Genomic DNA, 13,228 nt, shown 5'->3' with positions numbered 1-13,228 from the left:
CAGTATTTACCCCATAGGGTTCCTATGAACAATAAAGAAGCTCACATATGTCAAGGCTTGGATCAGTGTCTGGTACACAGTTAACAATTAATAAATGGTAACTATTATGATAAATGGTATCCCCATATTCATCGTATCTATCCTTGTAACCATCCCTATATCACTTTATTTACCACTTTCAGTAATCATCATCTATAATGAGAATAATCACACTACAGAAAGAGTCCACACATAATAGGAGAGCTCTGTTTTTGAGACAATGTAATTATAATACTTTAAATTTTTTTAAATTACATATATTTTTAAATGATTATTCAGGCTGCAATGAAAAATGAACTGGGAAGAGGCAAGACTAGCAGCTGGAAACCTAGTTAAGAAGATGTCACAATAATCTGGGTGAGTTATGGGGGAGGCCTGAAATAGGAACAGTATGGACTGAAAGGAATGAATGGATTTGACAGCTCTGTAAGGAACAGAACTGACTAGACTCTGGCAATGACTGACATGGGGCAATGAAGGTTTTCTGCTTAAGTAACAAGGTAGATGGTGGTAACATTCACTTAAGCTATGAGAATGAATGACAGCTAGGAAGACGAAGCGAGAAAAGATAGTTTTCATTGTAAGTCTCTCTAACATTTAGGTATGGACAGAGGAAGAAGAAGAGCTCATAAAATCTAGGACATAACAAAGAATGAACTCTGGAAAAATGTGGTATGTAGACAGTCATTTCAAGAATAGGGAAATAATGTACATGCTGAATGCTCTAGAGACAGATACAAATGACCACCTGATTTTGCAAGAAGGAAGTCTCTTTGGTGGAGTAGGCACAACACTATGTAGCAAAGGAAGAGTTAACAGTGGGGTCAGAGACTAATGCAAAACCCCTTCAAAAACCTCAGCACAAAAGGGAAAAAGGAGAACCAACAGCTAGAGGGAAAATGGAGCTGAAGGGGAAGCTCTGTCCTTTTTAAGAATTTGCAGAAGTTTAAAAGAGTGAGTAAAGATAAGGACATATGGTTCAGAGGGGAGACAAGAAACAGAACTGGATCCCTATGGAAAAGGCAGAGGTTTCACAGCATAGACAAGAACAGGCCCCTCTTTCAGTGTAACATGAAGAAGGAGGAAAGAAGTAGTAATGGACGCAGGCAGGTTGGCAGAGTTGCTGGACTGAAGAATTTCCCACCTAATGTTTTTATTTTTGCTGTGATGTGAACAGAGGTCAAGTGCTGTGAGGAAGAGGAAATTGGTGAGGAGAGAATTTAAAGATTACGGAAAGGGTACGGTGGTGAATGGAAAAAATAAAAACCTAGACCAGAAGTTTTTAACCCAGATCCAAATGACTTCTAGGAAGTCTGAAAGTGAACTTCAGGAGATCTGTGAATCTTCTAAATCTGGAAGCCAACTTTTAAGTGTATATTCTTATGTCTGTTTTTCTGAAGAGACAGCCTATGTCTTTCATCACATTCTCAAAAGGCCTTAAATCAGACAGCTCAAAACTACAAACCAGGAGGATCACTGCCTATTGTAGAAGGATTGGTCCAATCTACAAATCATAACAATGTGTATAAGTATGGTGATTTATTTTCTTCCGGAAGCCTAAGTTAGACATAGAAAATATAAGTAGACCGATTCATGCTTGAAGTTTTGCCATGCCTTAGCATCAAGACCCAAGAGGGTGAGAAAACTGAGGATAATGGTAAGAGTACAGGTGAAGAGAATGAATGACAGTCTCTAACGTGGGTCGGAAAAAAACTGAAACAGGCGACAGACACTAAGAAAGTAGAGGGCTCTAGAGAATGAAGTACTGATAAAGTCAAAGACCAAGTAAAGTAATGCTAAGTAACAGAAGAAGAAATTGTCATCAGATCATGGGTTGTTTAAACTTAAAAATTCAGAGTTGGAGCTATGCTAGATCCATAATGGGTCCTGGGAATGACCACCATGAATGTGGAAGTAAAGTTCACTAGATCTAACTCACGGTGTCAAGGTAACTGTATTGTATGGGACCATTCATGAGTGTGTGACAAGACTCAGACTGGGAAAACACTGTGAGCCAGATACTAAATTTTCAGTGAAGGAAAGGCAGTGACTAAAACACAGGTAGGTAGTAACCAAAGGGGAGGAGAGCAGAATGGCCCTGCCTCAAAAGAGTAGTTTTTACTTGAGGATACAATAATATGGCTAGGAACAGCAGTGAAAGTTAAGTGGTTCTCACATCTGAGGTACTGGGAGTTTTGGCAATAAACAATTACCAGGTCAAAGGGCTGTATGGCAAACTAATGTCCTCACAGAAATGTCCATTTCGATTCAAACAAAGGATTCAAACAAAGGATTAAACTGCAGACAAGTAAACAGTACCTAAAACTGTTTACTTGTCTGCAGTTTACAAAGCATTTTCAAATAAAATGTACCACTGGTTATCAAAATAACTCTATGGGTAGATCTGAAGCCCTTTAAAAAGAATTCTCCCAGAGTTAGTGGCAATTCTTCTAATAAACTCTTTTCATGATACTAGAGCCCATTTATTAAATTATTTGGTAAACACAGGAAGAACAGAAAACAAAAATTATATGTGTATGTGTATGCATGCCAGGCATTTTACAGACACTATATTAATTCTTTAACAATGCTATGGGACATTTAAACTAAGGCTTAGTAAATTAGTCACATAGCTGGTAAGAGATGAATCAAAGATATGAACCTTGTCTAAATGGTTCCAGACACCATGACTGTGTAGCATATTAATGCAGAAGGAGGATACAGCAAGAAAAAGATGAAACTCAGAAACATTATAAGAATTATCCAAATTCTACTGAAAAAAGGAGAATAAAAGCATCTAAACGCTATAGTCCCTTTCCCAACATGCAGGTTTAAGTTTACTGAAAAGAGTAAAAGAATTTGGAATTCAGAGATTTAAGAGCGTACTGAAGAAAATAAACGAAAAAGAGGGTTGGTAGACTCATGTCATGAGTGAATGTATTACAGCCCTCAAAAGCTTTTTGACATTCACTTTTAAAAGCAGCAACAGTAACAGCCAACATTTACTGAGCATTCACTACAGGCTAGGCCCTGTGCTAAGTACACAACACCTATCATCTCACTGAACAACCACCTTCTGAGAGAAAGATACTTATTCCCATTCAAAAGGAAGAAACTGAGACACAGGAAAGTTAAGTAATGTGGTCAAGGTCACATGGGCACCAAGTGATATAATCAGACTCAGTCATCCTGGCAAGACACCGCATTAAATAAAGAGAATACCAATAACACGTTTCTACCTTTAGCACATGCACATTACAATATTTATCTTACATTAATCACACATTATTAATGTGTGCTATACAATAAATTTCAGTTAAAAGTGCTTGATTACTAGAAACTTAAAAAAAAAAATACCTTCCAACTTTATTTCAACTAAATATCTATAAATGTTTTGCTTCGTGGTAGTTAGTTAATATGTATGCTATTGAGGCTTTGTTCTTCCGGGGACTGTTCCTCCATACACGTGGTCAATCCCTTTTGGAATTCATAACAGTTCCTGACTCCTGCCTTCCAAGTCCCAGACAGATCCAGACAAACAGGGTAACCGGAGTGTTCACGGCACAGACAGTTCTGGCTGGTTTCCGTTTAATCCACTAGGCACAGTGTGTAGGCGTTATTTCACTGCATTACCCAGCCTGGAGCTCCCCACCCCCATGGAATCAGCCTTCCAGTTACAACTCAATCAATGGAACCAGGAGTGAAAATTCACATGCTGGAAAAGAACAACTTTGGGAGGTTCAAAGAAATCCCACCAGAGTTTAATCTCTTTAAAAAACCCTAATTATTTAATTTTCAACATTAGAAGCTATCCCACTTCATGAAGATATATTCGAAACTATTAAAAATACTTAGCATATTGCCATGATACTGTCACCTGAGCGAGTCACTGCAAGTCAAGGTATGATGGCCCCTGGCTGACCATCAGGACCAGGAGGCAATGCTTTTAGGTAATAGAAGCCTCTTCACTTAAAAGCTGCCTTGAGATCCTTCCCATTCTTCAGCCGTTACACCTCAACGTGGGGTGGCAGGACTTGTGCTTACGCTGTTCGTTCTTCACACTGTGCAGGCACCTTAGGGCTGTGATTTGATTATAGATATGATTTCCACTATTTCCCTCCCACTCAGTCAAGACCAGGAAGCACATACATTTGCTAAACCTTTTCTGTGGAGTGATATACAAGTACAGAGTCTGATTTGCGAGAAAGTGGCCCCCTTGCGGCACATGTGACTGATGCTCCATCATGTCTAACTGTAATGCACCTTTCCCAGGTTATGTCATGACTCACAAAATAATCTCCAGCTAAATAACAACAGCAATAATGGTGATGATGATGATAATAATAAATTCTCTTCTGTGTCACGAGTCTTCCATGAGAAACAGAACAAAAAGTTTCCAAATTCTTCTCCATGCATATTACAAGCCCTGTCTCAGTCTCTGCATATGAGTGATGTTGTTCAATTGTGACGCAAAGTACCTGCTGCCTTCTAATACCTGTGACAGTAATCACTCAACCCTGCAAAGTACCTGCTGCCTTCTAATACCTGTGACAGTAATTGCTCAACCCTGCAAAGCCACTGATATTCTGAAATTCCCAATGTCCGACATACAAATGCCATACCTGGTGACATCTGATACAGTAATCTGTCAAAGACCTTTTGCTCTCTTTCCAAGCGCAATAGTTGTCCTTAAGATTGTGATAGTTTTATAAACGTGTTAACAAGTGTCAAACGTATGTTGCACTTGTGTTTTTAGTGAGAAGTTCAACTCAATGGTATCTCAAATCATCTCTTTTCATCAATAACAACGGTCATCGAAGTAACTAAGGACATTCCTTTCACCTTCATTTTCTGTGCACTGCAAATGGACCTGACCCTGCCTTTTAGGGATGGATGGCGTTTCTTAATCCCGGATGCACAGTAGACTGTGGAGAGCTTTTAGGAAAGAACTGATGCTGGCATCCTATCCAACCCTTGCTGCCTCCATCTCCCATCCCCAACGCCCATATCCCAACACACACCTCGTAAAAAGTCTAGATTTAGGGTCCAGGCATGGCATTTTTCAAGTTCCCCAAGTAATTCTACTGTGCAGGCAGGATTAAGAATCACTGGTCTTTACCATGTAAATGGCATCATCCCTGCCACAGTAATGAAGTGATTTCAGAATAAAGTGAAAATTATGGATTTTATTTAATGACTGGAGTGATTCACTGTATGTGAATGAGAAACCATATAGTTCCAATTGCTTCTGGCAGGTATCTTGTGACTATAGGAAGAATCAGGCAAGAATAGAGAGACAAAAAGAAAGGAGGTTCTGAGGTAAACTGAATTGGTGAGTCAAGTCTAGCCTGAAGCTGCCCTATATATCCCCAGACTTATAAATAAACCTGGTTTCAGTGGTGGGGCAGCCACACACGTAGACCACTCAGATCTTGAAGACCACCTGCTGCAGGGAACATAAATGACTAACAGCCTCAGATGCTGTTCCTTTGGGTCCACGAGGCCATTCTTCCCCTGGGAAGCTACCAGCCTGGGACTGAGCACTGTGAAGGTATGTGTGCTGGCCCATCCTGCCCAATTTGGGACTCTGCCAAAGGCAACCTTGGCTTGAGGACACCCCACTGGCCTGGCTAAAACTCAATCAGAACTGCACTGTAACCTGACTCTTCCTACCCCATTCTTCCTCCTTCTTTCCTTTCACAGGGGTCAGATCTACATCAGGCCTATTCCTACTCTTTTCCCTTTTATCTTTCACAGCAGTTTTCTACCAATAGACCCTTTGCACATCTAATCGTATCTTAGCATCTTCTTCTTGGAAGACCTGAGCTAACAAAGATGGATTTTTCTATACTTTTGACCAAAAGCACTCTCACTGTATTAAGCAGAAATGGAATCAGCTGCTGTAATGAAAGCCAAGTAACAGGGAATTAAAGAAGACAGAAGTTTATTTCTCTTTCAGCTAAGCACCCAATTATAAGGAGCTGATGTGGCACTTCCATGGTGTCGGGGACCCAGACTATTCCTATCTTGTGGCTCTGCCATTCTCAATACATAGTTTCCAACTTATGATCGCTATGATGACTTTTCCAGCTCCTGCCGCCAGGCATGGACTCCAGGCAGCAAGCTGGGAGGGAAGAGGGAGAAATGGAAGGGTATCCCCCTCCCCTTTAACAGCATGATCCCAAAGCTGCACATCTCACTTTAGTTTACTCGGCCATATCTTGCTGCAATGGAGGCGGGAAAATGAAGTCTCTGGCTTCATGGTCATGTCACCAACTAAAACTCTATTACCAAATGAAGTAGGGAAGAATGGATATTAAAAATGTCTAGTAGTCTCTACCACAATTAGTTCTTCACTATTCTGGATAAGTCAAAACAGTTTCTCTGAGTGACCATTAGATTTTGTTTGAAAATTATGGAAAAGCTTCAATGACTTCATGTTAATATTAGACCAAAATTTAAAAATGATAACATCAAGGAATATGAATAAATCTATTGCTGATCTGTTAAAATGCCATTTGGGGATAGTCACTGTCTTATCCATTGCCATGAACAGCCTTTAAAAAGATATTAATTCTTAAGAATGCAGTAAGATTTCATGATAATCATAATCACTCTTACATTTTAAATGTATAAAATGTAAATCAATTTTTCTCCCGAAACTACAAAATCATCTATCCCCACAAAAGCACTCAACCACAAAATCAAGAATAACCAATAATTTATGGGCCACAGTTTGCAAAACACTGGTATAAATACTTTTTCAAGTGTAGAAATATATATTTAGAAAGAAAAAAGGAAAGAAAGGAAAGAAGAAAGAGAAAAAAAAACACACTCAGCATCTTCACACAAAAAGTTAAAGTACCTGGAATTGACATCTCCATGTCCGAGCTGCCCATGCTGCCCGTACCCAAATGTGTAGACATCGCCATTCTCCATTAAAACCACTGAAACCAAAATCCAGAGCTTTATTTTTTCATTGTATGCATTTCATATTTCCATCACAACTATACTGAAGGCAGTGCAATTTTCACTGTTTAAAATTAGTAGAGCCATTAAAACTAGGCAAGTGAAGCATCGACAAATTTATATTTAATGAGAAATAAATACAATTTCAGTTCTGTAAAATATTTTTGTAGGTTATAAAAATGTATAATGTTTTCATAATATACACTTTAAAATTCTTATAAATGCCATTTAATAACATTAATATTTAATAAAACATTGGTTTGGGTCAACTGTAAAGTCTTTTTATAATGAGTAACTACATACAAAATATTCACTCATATCTAGGATAATTATATAGGTAGATGGGTTTGAGCTCTGCACAGATATGTACAACATCAATGTGTCTGTCAGAACTTTAGTATTTGTCAATGTCTTATCAAATAAGGAAATATATTGAGTATCAAAAGAAAGAATGTAACATTTTTTATGTTTAGGTTGAAGAGTACAACCTAAGCTATAAATCCAAATGTTAATTATTTACTAGGAATTGAAATTTCTACTTTTTAAAAAAATATAGAAATTTGTTGATGCACATCTCTCACTGAACAGTAACAAAGTTTGTGACCAGATTATAAAAATCACAGAACTGTAGAGTTCAAAGGGACTTCAGGGATTATTTTACCTTCAGGAATTTCATGAACTGAATTATAAAATAAGTCCATCAGAAGACAGATTAGAAGTCAGATCTCTACATGTACCACAATGTTCATTGCAGCACTATTTACAATAGCCAGGACATGGAAGCAACCTAAGTGTCCATCGACAGATGAACGGATAAAGAAGATGTAGCACATGTATACAATGGAATATTACTCAGCCATAAAAAGAAACAAAATTGAACTATTTGTAGTGAGGTGGATGGACCTAGAGTCTGTCATCCAGAGTGAAGTACGTCAGAAAGGGAAAAACAAATACTGTATGCTAACACATATATATGGAATCTAAAAAAAAAAAAGAATGGTTCTGATGAACCTAGGGGCAGGACAGGAATAAAGCTGCAGATGTAGAGAATGGACTTGAGGACACAGGGTGGGAAGGGTAAGCTGGGACGAAGTGAGAGAGTAGCACTGACATATATACACTACCAAATGTAAAATAGATGGCTAGTGGGAAGCAGCCACATAGCACAGGGAGATCAGCTCGGTGCTTTGTGACCACCTAAAGGGGTGGAATAGGGAGGGTGAGAGGGAGACACAAGAGGGAGGGGATATGGGGATATATGTATACATATAGCTGATTCACTTTGCTATCCAGCAGAAACTAACATAACATTGTAAAGCTATTATACTCCAATAAAGATGTTAAAAAAAAAAAGAGAAGTCAGATCTCTAGACAATCATTTTATAGCTTAAAAGAGATTCTGTAATAAATATGCTTTCATAGATTTGAGAGATACTGTCACACTATAGCTTTTAAACACAGTTAACAGACTACATGTGTCAAAACTAAACAAATAGGTTATTTAGCACGATTGTAAAAATGCAGTTATACCCTAAAGTTCCAGCCGCTACCTGAATGGTGAAATCCACAGCTGACTTGTACTGCCCGGAGCTCACAGTCAAATCGCACAGAGCCTGGAGGATATGTTGTGATTTTACTTGCATCCTTTTCTCCTCGTTCTCCACTTCCATCTGTAAGTGTTATAATTTGTAATTAAGCCATTATTCATCTTCAAAATAAAATTTAAAATCAGTTTACTATGGAAAAACAAGAGAAAATGTTAAAAGGAACAAGCAAGAAGAATCTGTAGCTGTTAGAAGTGATAGATCAAGAATCTACCTGCAAAGAAGCAATTTTGAAAAGATATACTATATACTTCTGTTTGCAAATATCACTAAATCAGTAAAAACACAGATAAGGTCTGGTTACAGATAAAGCCTATTAATCTAATCAGTTATGTAACGTAAATGGGTCATTAAGTTATAGAAATAACAAAATTCTAAATGTAATAGTTTATATGGGAAAATTTAGTTTACATAAAAATAACTGCATGCAAAGTCATTTAACAATTGTTTTAAACTTAGTGATATTGTTAGTGCTAGCCATTTAAAAAAAATTTCTAGCTGACTCGCAAATGACTTAGATTTCCCAAACACATCTAGAAAGGCTACTCTGTCCGCCAGTATTGCTAAAACTCAATTGAACTTTAAAAAATTTCTAAAGACCAAATAGCTTTACCCAATGTATTGCAGTTCAATGGTTTCCTGTCGTTCATTTTGTCTGTCCCACCTTGACCCTCAGCCAGTCTGCTCTGCGGTCTTCTTCTGGCCCCCAAACACAACTCTGAACCAAACCCTCTGCTTTTATTCCTTCTTTCCTCCTCCCTTCTTTTCATAATTTCCTACCATAAGCTTGCTTTAAGGCCCTCCCTCCAACCCTGGTTTCTACATTTGACTTTGAATATTCTGGCATTTTAACCATAAAATTTTAAAAACACATTCCAGAATTTAACAACTTTACTTTGGAATGTGTAAATAAGAAAGGCAACTTACTTTTCCTAGTCTAATACTATACATCAACTAAAATACGACCTCTACGTCATCAAGATTCAAATTCCTTACACATGAAATAAATGTAAATCTGGATGGAATTTCAGGTCAGCTAGTCTAAGCTAACTGCTTTGTGATATAGTAAATCTAAACAAGTGTGTATAATATGCAGATACACATGTGGATCTACACACATTTTTTAAAAATTCTGTGTTTTCATTACCCATTTTAGAATACTAAGCAGAATAACATCAAATCATTTCATGTTCACATTATCCTTTCTTTTTCTATCTAATGTTTCTAACCTTTAGTACTATCCAGGTAAGACAAAATTGGCCTAAATTATGAGTTCCATTTCTATAACTAAATGACTCTAGCATTTCAAAAAGTTTTAAACTCTTTACAACATTAGGACAGTAAAACCTCACTAATTCGGAATAACACAGAATGGGTTGGCCTATATTACTTACTGAAAAGGTCTTAATTATAGAATGTTTAAGTAAAAGTTCAGTTTTATTACCTTCAAGCAGTACAGATTATAGATTAAACTAAATGCTATTGATACAATAAATAAAATGTGGTTACCTACATTATAATTCAAAATAGGCCTATATTACATAAAAAATGTACCATAAACATAAAAGTCCTTTAACATACAAGAATTAATTGCTGGACCCAGAGGCTGAAGGCACGTTGAAGGAATCCTTCATTTCTTGAGCCCTTGGTTTGAAAAGCTAGTGATTTTAGACAGGTTTCCCCTTATAAGTATGACCCTGAAAATTCAGAGGAAGAAGTTATTTTGAATTTTTTACTCAAAAAAGATCACAAATACTGTATCTGAAGTACCATAAATTTTGAATTAGTGAGAGGTTTTACTATAAAAGGAAAAAGAATATGATTCTTCTTTTGCTAAATTATCTAATGTGGGTTTGCCAAATTAAATCTGCAAGAATGGATGGGCTAAAAAAAAAAAAAAATCACAACATTTAGTTTTACTCCATCCAAAATGCAATATACTCTTAGTTCAAAGACTCCTCATCTTGGAAAGGCAGTGAAATGGTTAAGTATAAACAAGGGCCTACCCATAAAGGAATAAGTATCTTCCAAAGACTATTTAAATAAGATGACAGATATATAAAAATTTTACAGCTTTATCTCAATTGGTAAAAATATCTAATTATTAAAACCAAATCTGATTTAATATAGAAAACAAATTGTGTTCATTTGATTGTGCCAGACCTAACTAAATTCAATGCTACACCTTAATTTCAGTTTATATAAATGTATTGATGCCTAGTTAAAGCTTTTACCTTTGAATCTGGCATTCTGCCCTCTCCCTCGAATCAGAGATTAAATATAGATACAAAGCCCACAATAGAGACAAAACATCAGAGAAGGAGGAGAAAAAAGCCTAGTAATTTACTGATTAAAATCATAGTGATTAAAAGAGTACTAGCTATTATTTAGAGGTAAAAAATAATACTAGAAACATTTTGTTCAAGTGCATCTAAACAAACCTTTATCTATATAAAATAATTTTTCAATTATTATAGATGGTGAAAATATTGTTATTATAAGAAAAAAACAGGGATAAGGTTCTTGATCACTAGTAGCAGCAGTGACAGAATTTTTTAAATATACATCTGTATCTGGAATTTTATATCAGTTCAAAAAATTAAGTACAATTCTAGTAATCTAGAAATTTACAAAAGTTTATCAAAGAAAAAAGATACCTAATAAATAGTCAAGAATCTAGTGTAAATTCAAGAACTAGCAAGTGAAATTCAGCAAGATAAATTCTCCTCAAGCTCATTACTCAGTAAAATGTCAATGAGCAGCAATAAAATTAATCTCACATTTTTAGGAAAGTTAGGCTTAAATATTCTTATAATTGGCCATTTAGGTATATCTGTATTTTTCCCTAATATGAGTATGTTCATACATGTATCATATGATATTGAAACTGTGATAGCTATAAAGTTTTGACAGATACGTAACTAAAGTATTATATGTATATATACATTATTTATGCATATTTGTGTACACACACAGAGAAAAGAGGATTCAGTAACTAAAGGACTCTAACTTTTAATTTTTATTTAAATCTATACTTTTTGGGTAATCTTATAAGCATGCATATCACTGAATGTATCACAGAACACAGTGAGTACTTTGAACGAAATCACGAAAATAAAACAGCAAAGCAGTAGTAATTACAATTTGCTAAACACCTCTGTGCTAAACACTGAAAATTTAAATAGCACAGTGGATAGTACTTTTGGGCACTGGAGCCTAAGAGACTTGGATTGGAATCCTGGCTCTACTATTTGCTAGTTTTACGATAACTGGACACTGGATCTTTTTGAGTTTTAGTTTTTTCCCATCTATAAGATAGGAATAATGGTATATTACCTCAAAAGATACTTATGAGAACTAAGTGCAATAATGTATGAAAAGTGTTCAGTCAATATTCACTATTGTTGCTCTCCTTAATCAATACAATAATCCGATGATAAGGCTATTGTTATTCCATTTTGCAGTTGGGGAAACCAAGGCTTTAGAGGGGTTAAGTAGCCAGCCCAAAGTAATAAATGGTAGAGCAGTTTTAGAAATTGATCAAAAATAAGGCTCACACATTTTACCACCACCAAATGGCTGACATCTTAAATTTTTTTAAAAAATAAATTAATTACACATTTAACAAATCTCAAATTTTGTACCTTTAAGATAATTCTAAAAGAGGATGCAAGGAATTCAATTCAAAGAATTCAAGCTAGTATTCATGGAGAATTTTTATTTGCAAAGTATATACATACACACACACACGTGTCTTAATTTAATCTTCATATCAACATATTCAGTTAGGAATTATCATTCCTATTTTTAAAAGAAGGAAACTGAAACCAAAGAGATTAAGAAATTTATGAACGGCCACACAGTTCTAGTAAATGAAAAATAGGATTAAAACTGAGGCCTAATTCCAAAGGCTGTATTTCCATTACACCACAGTTTCTTTACAGAAAGCAGGTGTAAAATACACACAGATGTTTTTGACTGCGCTTTCAGATTTTCACATCAGTCACTTTAAGACTATCTCCAGAATAATTCAAATGTTCCTAACTAAGAGTAGTACATTAAAATCTTTTTTTTCTATGTAAGGCACTGAATAGTTCAAACAAATGTTAATTCAAATAACTGTTTAAAATACAGTCTACATTAAATTCTTTAAATACTATATGTTATATGGATTATATGTTATACATAATTGATTCCATCTTATACACTATTTTGCCTCTGGTCAAAATTTGCCTGTATAGGATAGATTCCGTGACCTTCTCTGAATTCTTTCCAATCAGCCAGAAGCTTTCCAACTTTCCATTTTAGAACTCACTCCTGTTAGCAATAAATCCACAGTTCTTACCCTCCACACACCCCTACAAAAACGTCATAGTCTAGAAAATTTAAATCATTACTATCCTACAATGTGTACCACCAGCATAATTAAATGTAAGATAGAACACAGCAATTAATACAGTGAATTTGTCAGTGCAAGATAAACACGGTAATACAAAAGAGAAAAAAATGTACGTAGGAAAAATAATTTATTAAAAGACTATGACTATATGCAGCAGGAGTAAAAGCAGTGACTGGCAAGGGGATTAAATGACAGGAACAGCGAATGCAAAGGGAGT

The 13,228-nt window shown here is 35.8% G+C and overlaps 1 protein-coding gene across 1 annotated transcript in view; it reads right to left on the bottom strand.

The window, feature by feature from the left end:
- MYCBP2 (MYC binding protein 2) overlaps nucleotides 1-13,228 on the bottom strand; it is a 272,440-nt gene that overhangs the window by 157,532 nt on the left and 101,680 nt on the right. The window contains exons 19-20 of the mRNA XM_027116051.1: nucleotides 8,559-8,678; nucleotides 6,905-6,986 (exon numbers count right to left, since the gene is read on the bottom strand). Coding sequence (XP_026971852.1) covers nucleotides 6,905-6,986; nucleotides 8,559-8,678 — 202 coding nt within the window. The remainder of the gene's footprint in view (nucleotides 1-6,904; nucleotides 6,987-8,558; nucleotides 8,679-13,228) is intronic.

This window comes from Aethalodelphis obliquidens, unplaced genomic scaffold, assembly GCF_003676395.1.
Source record: "Aethalodelphis obliquidens isolate GAN/ISIS:26980383/991018 unplaced genomic scaffold, ASM367639v1 scaffold15, whole genome shotgun sequence".
In the NCBI taxonomy this organism is placed as follows: domain Eukaryota; kingdom Metazoa; phylum Chordata; class Mammalia; order Artiodactyla; family Delphinidae; genus Aethalodelphis; species Aethalodelphis obliquidens.
The sequence above is the reverse complement of the archived record's forward strand: the minus strand, read 5'-3'. Positions and strand labels throughout refer to the sequence as shown.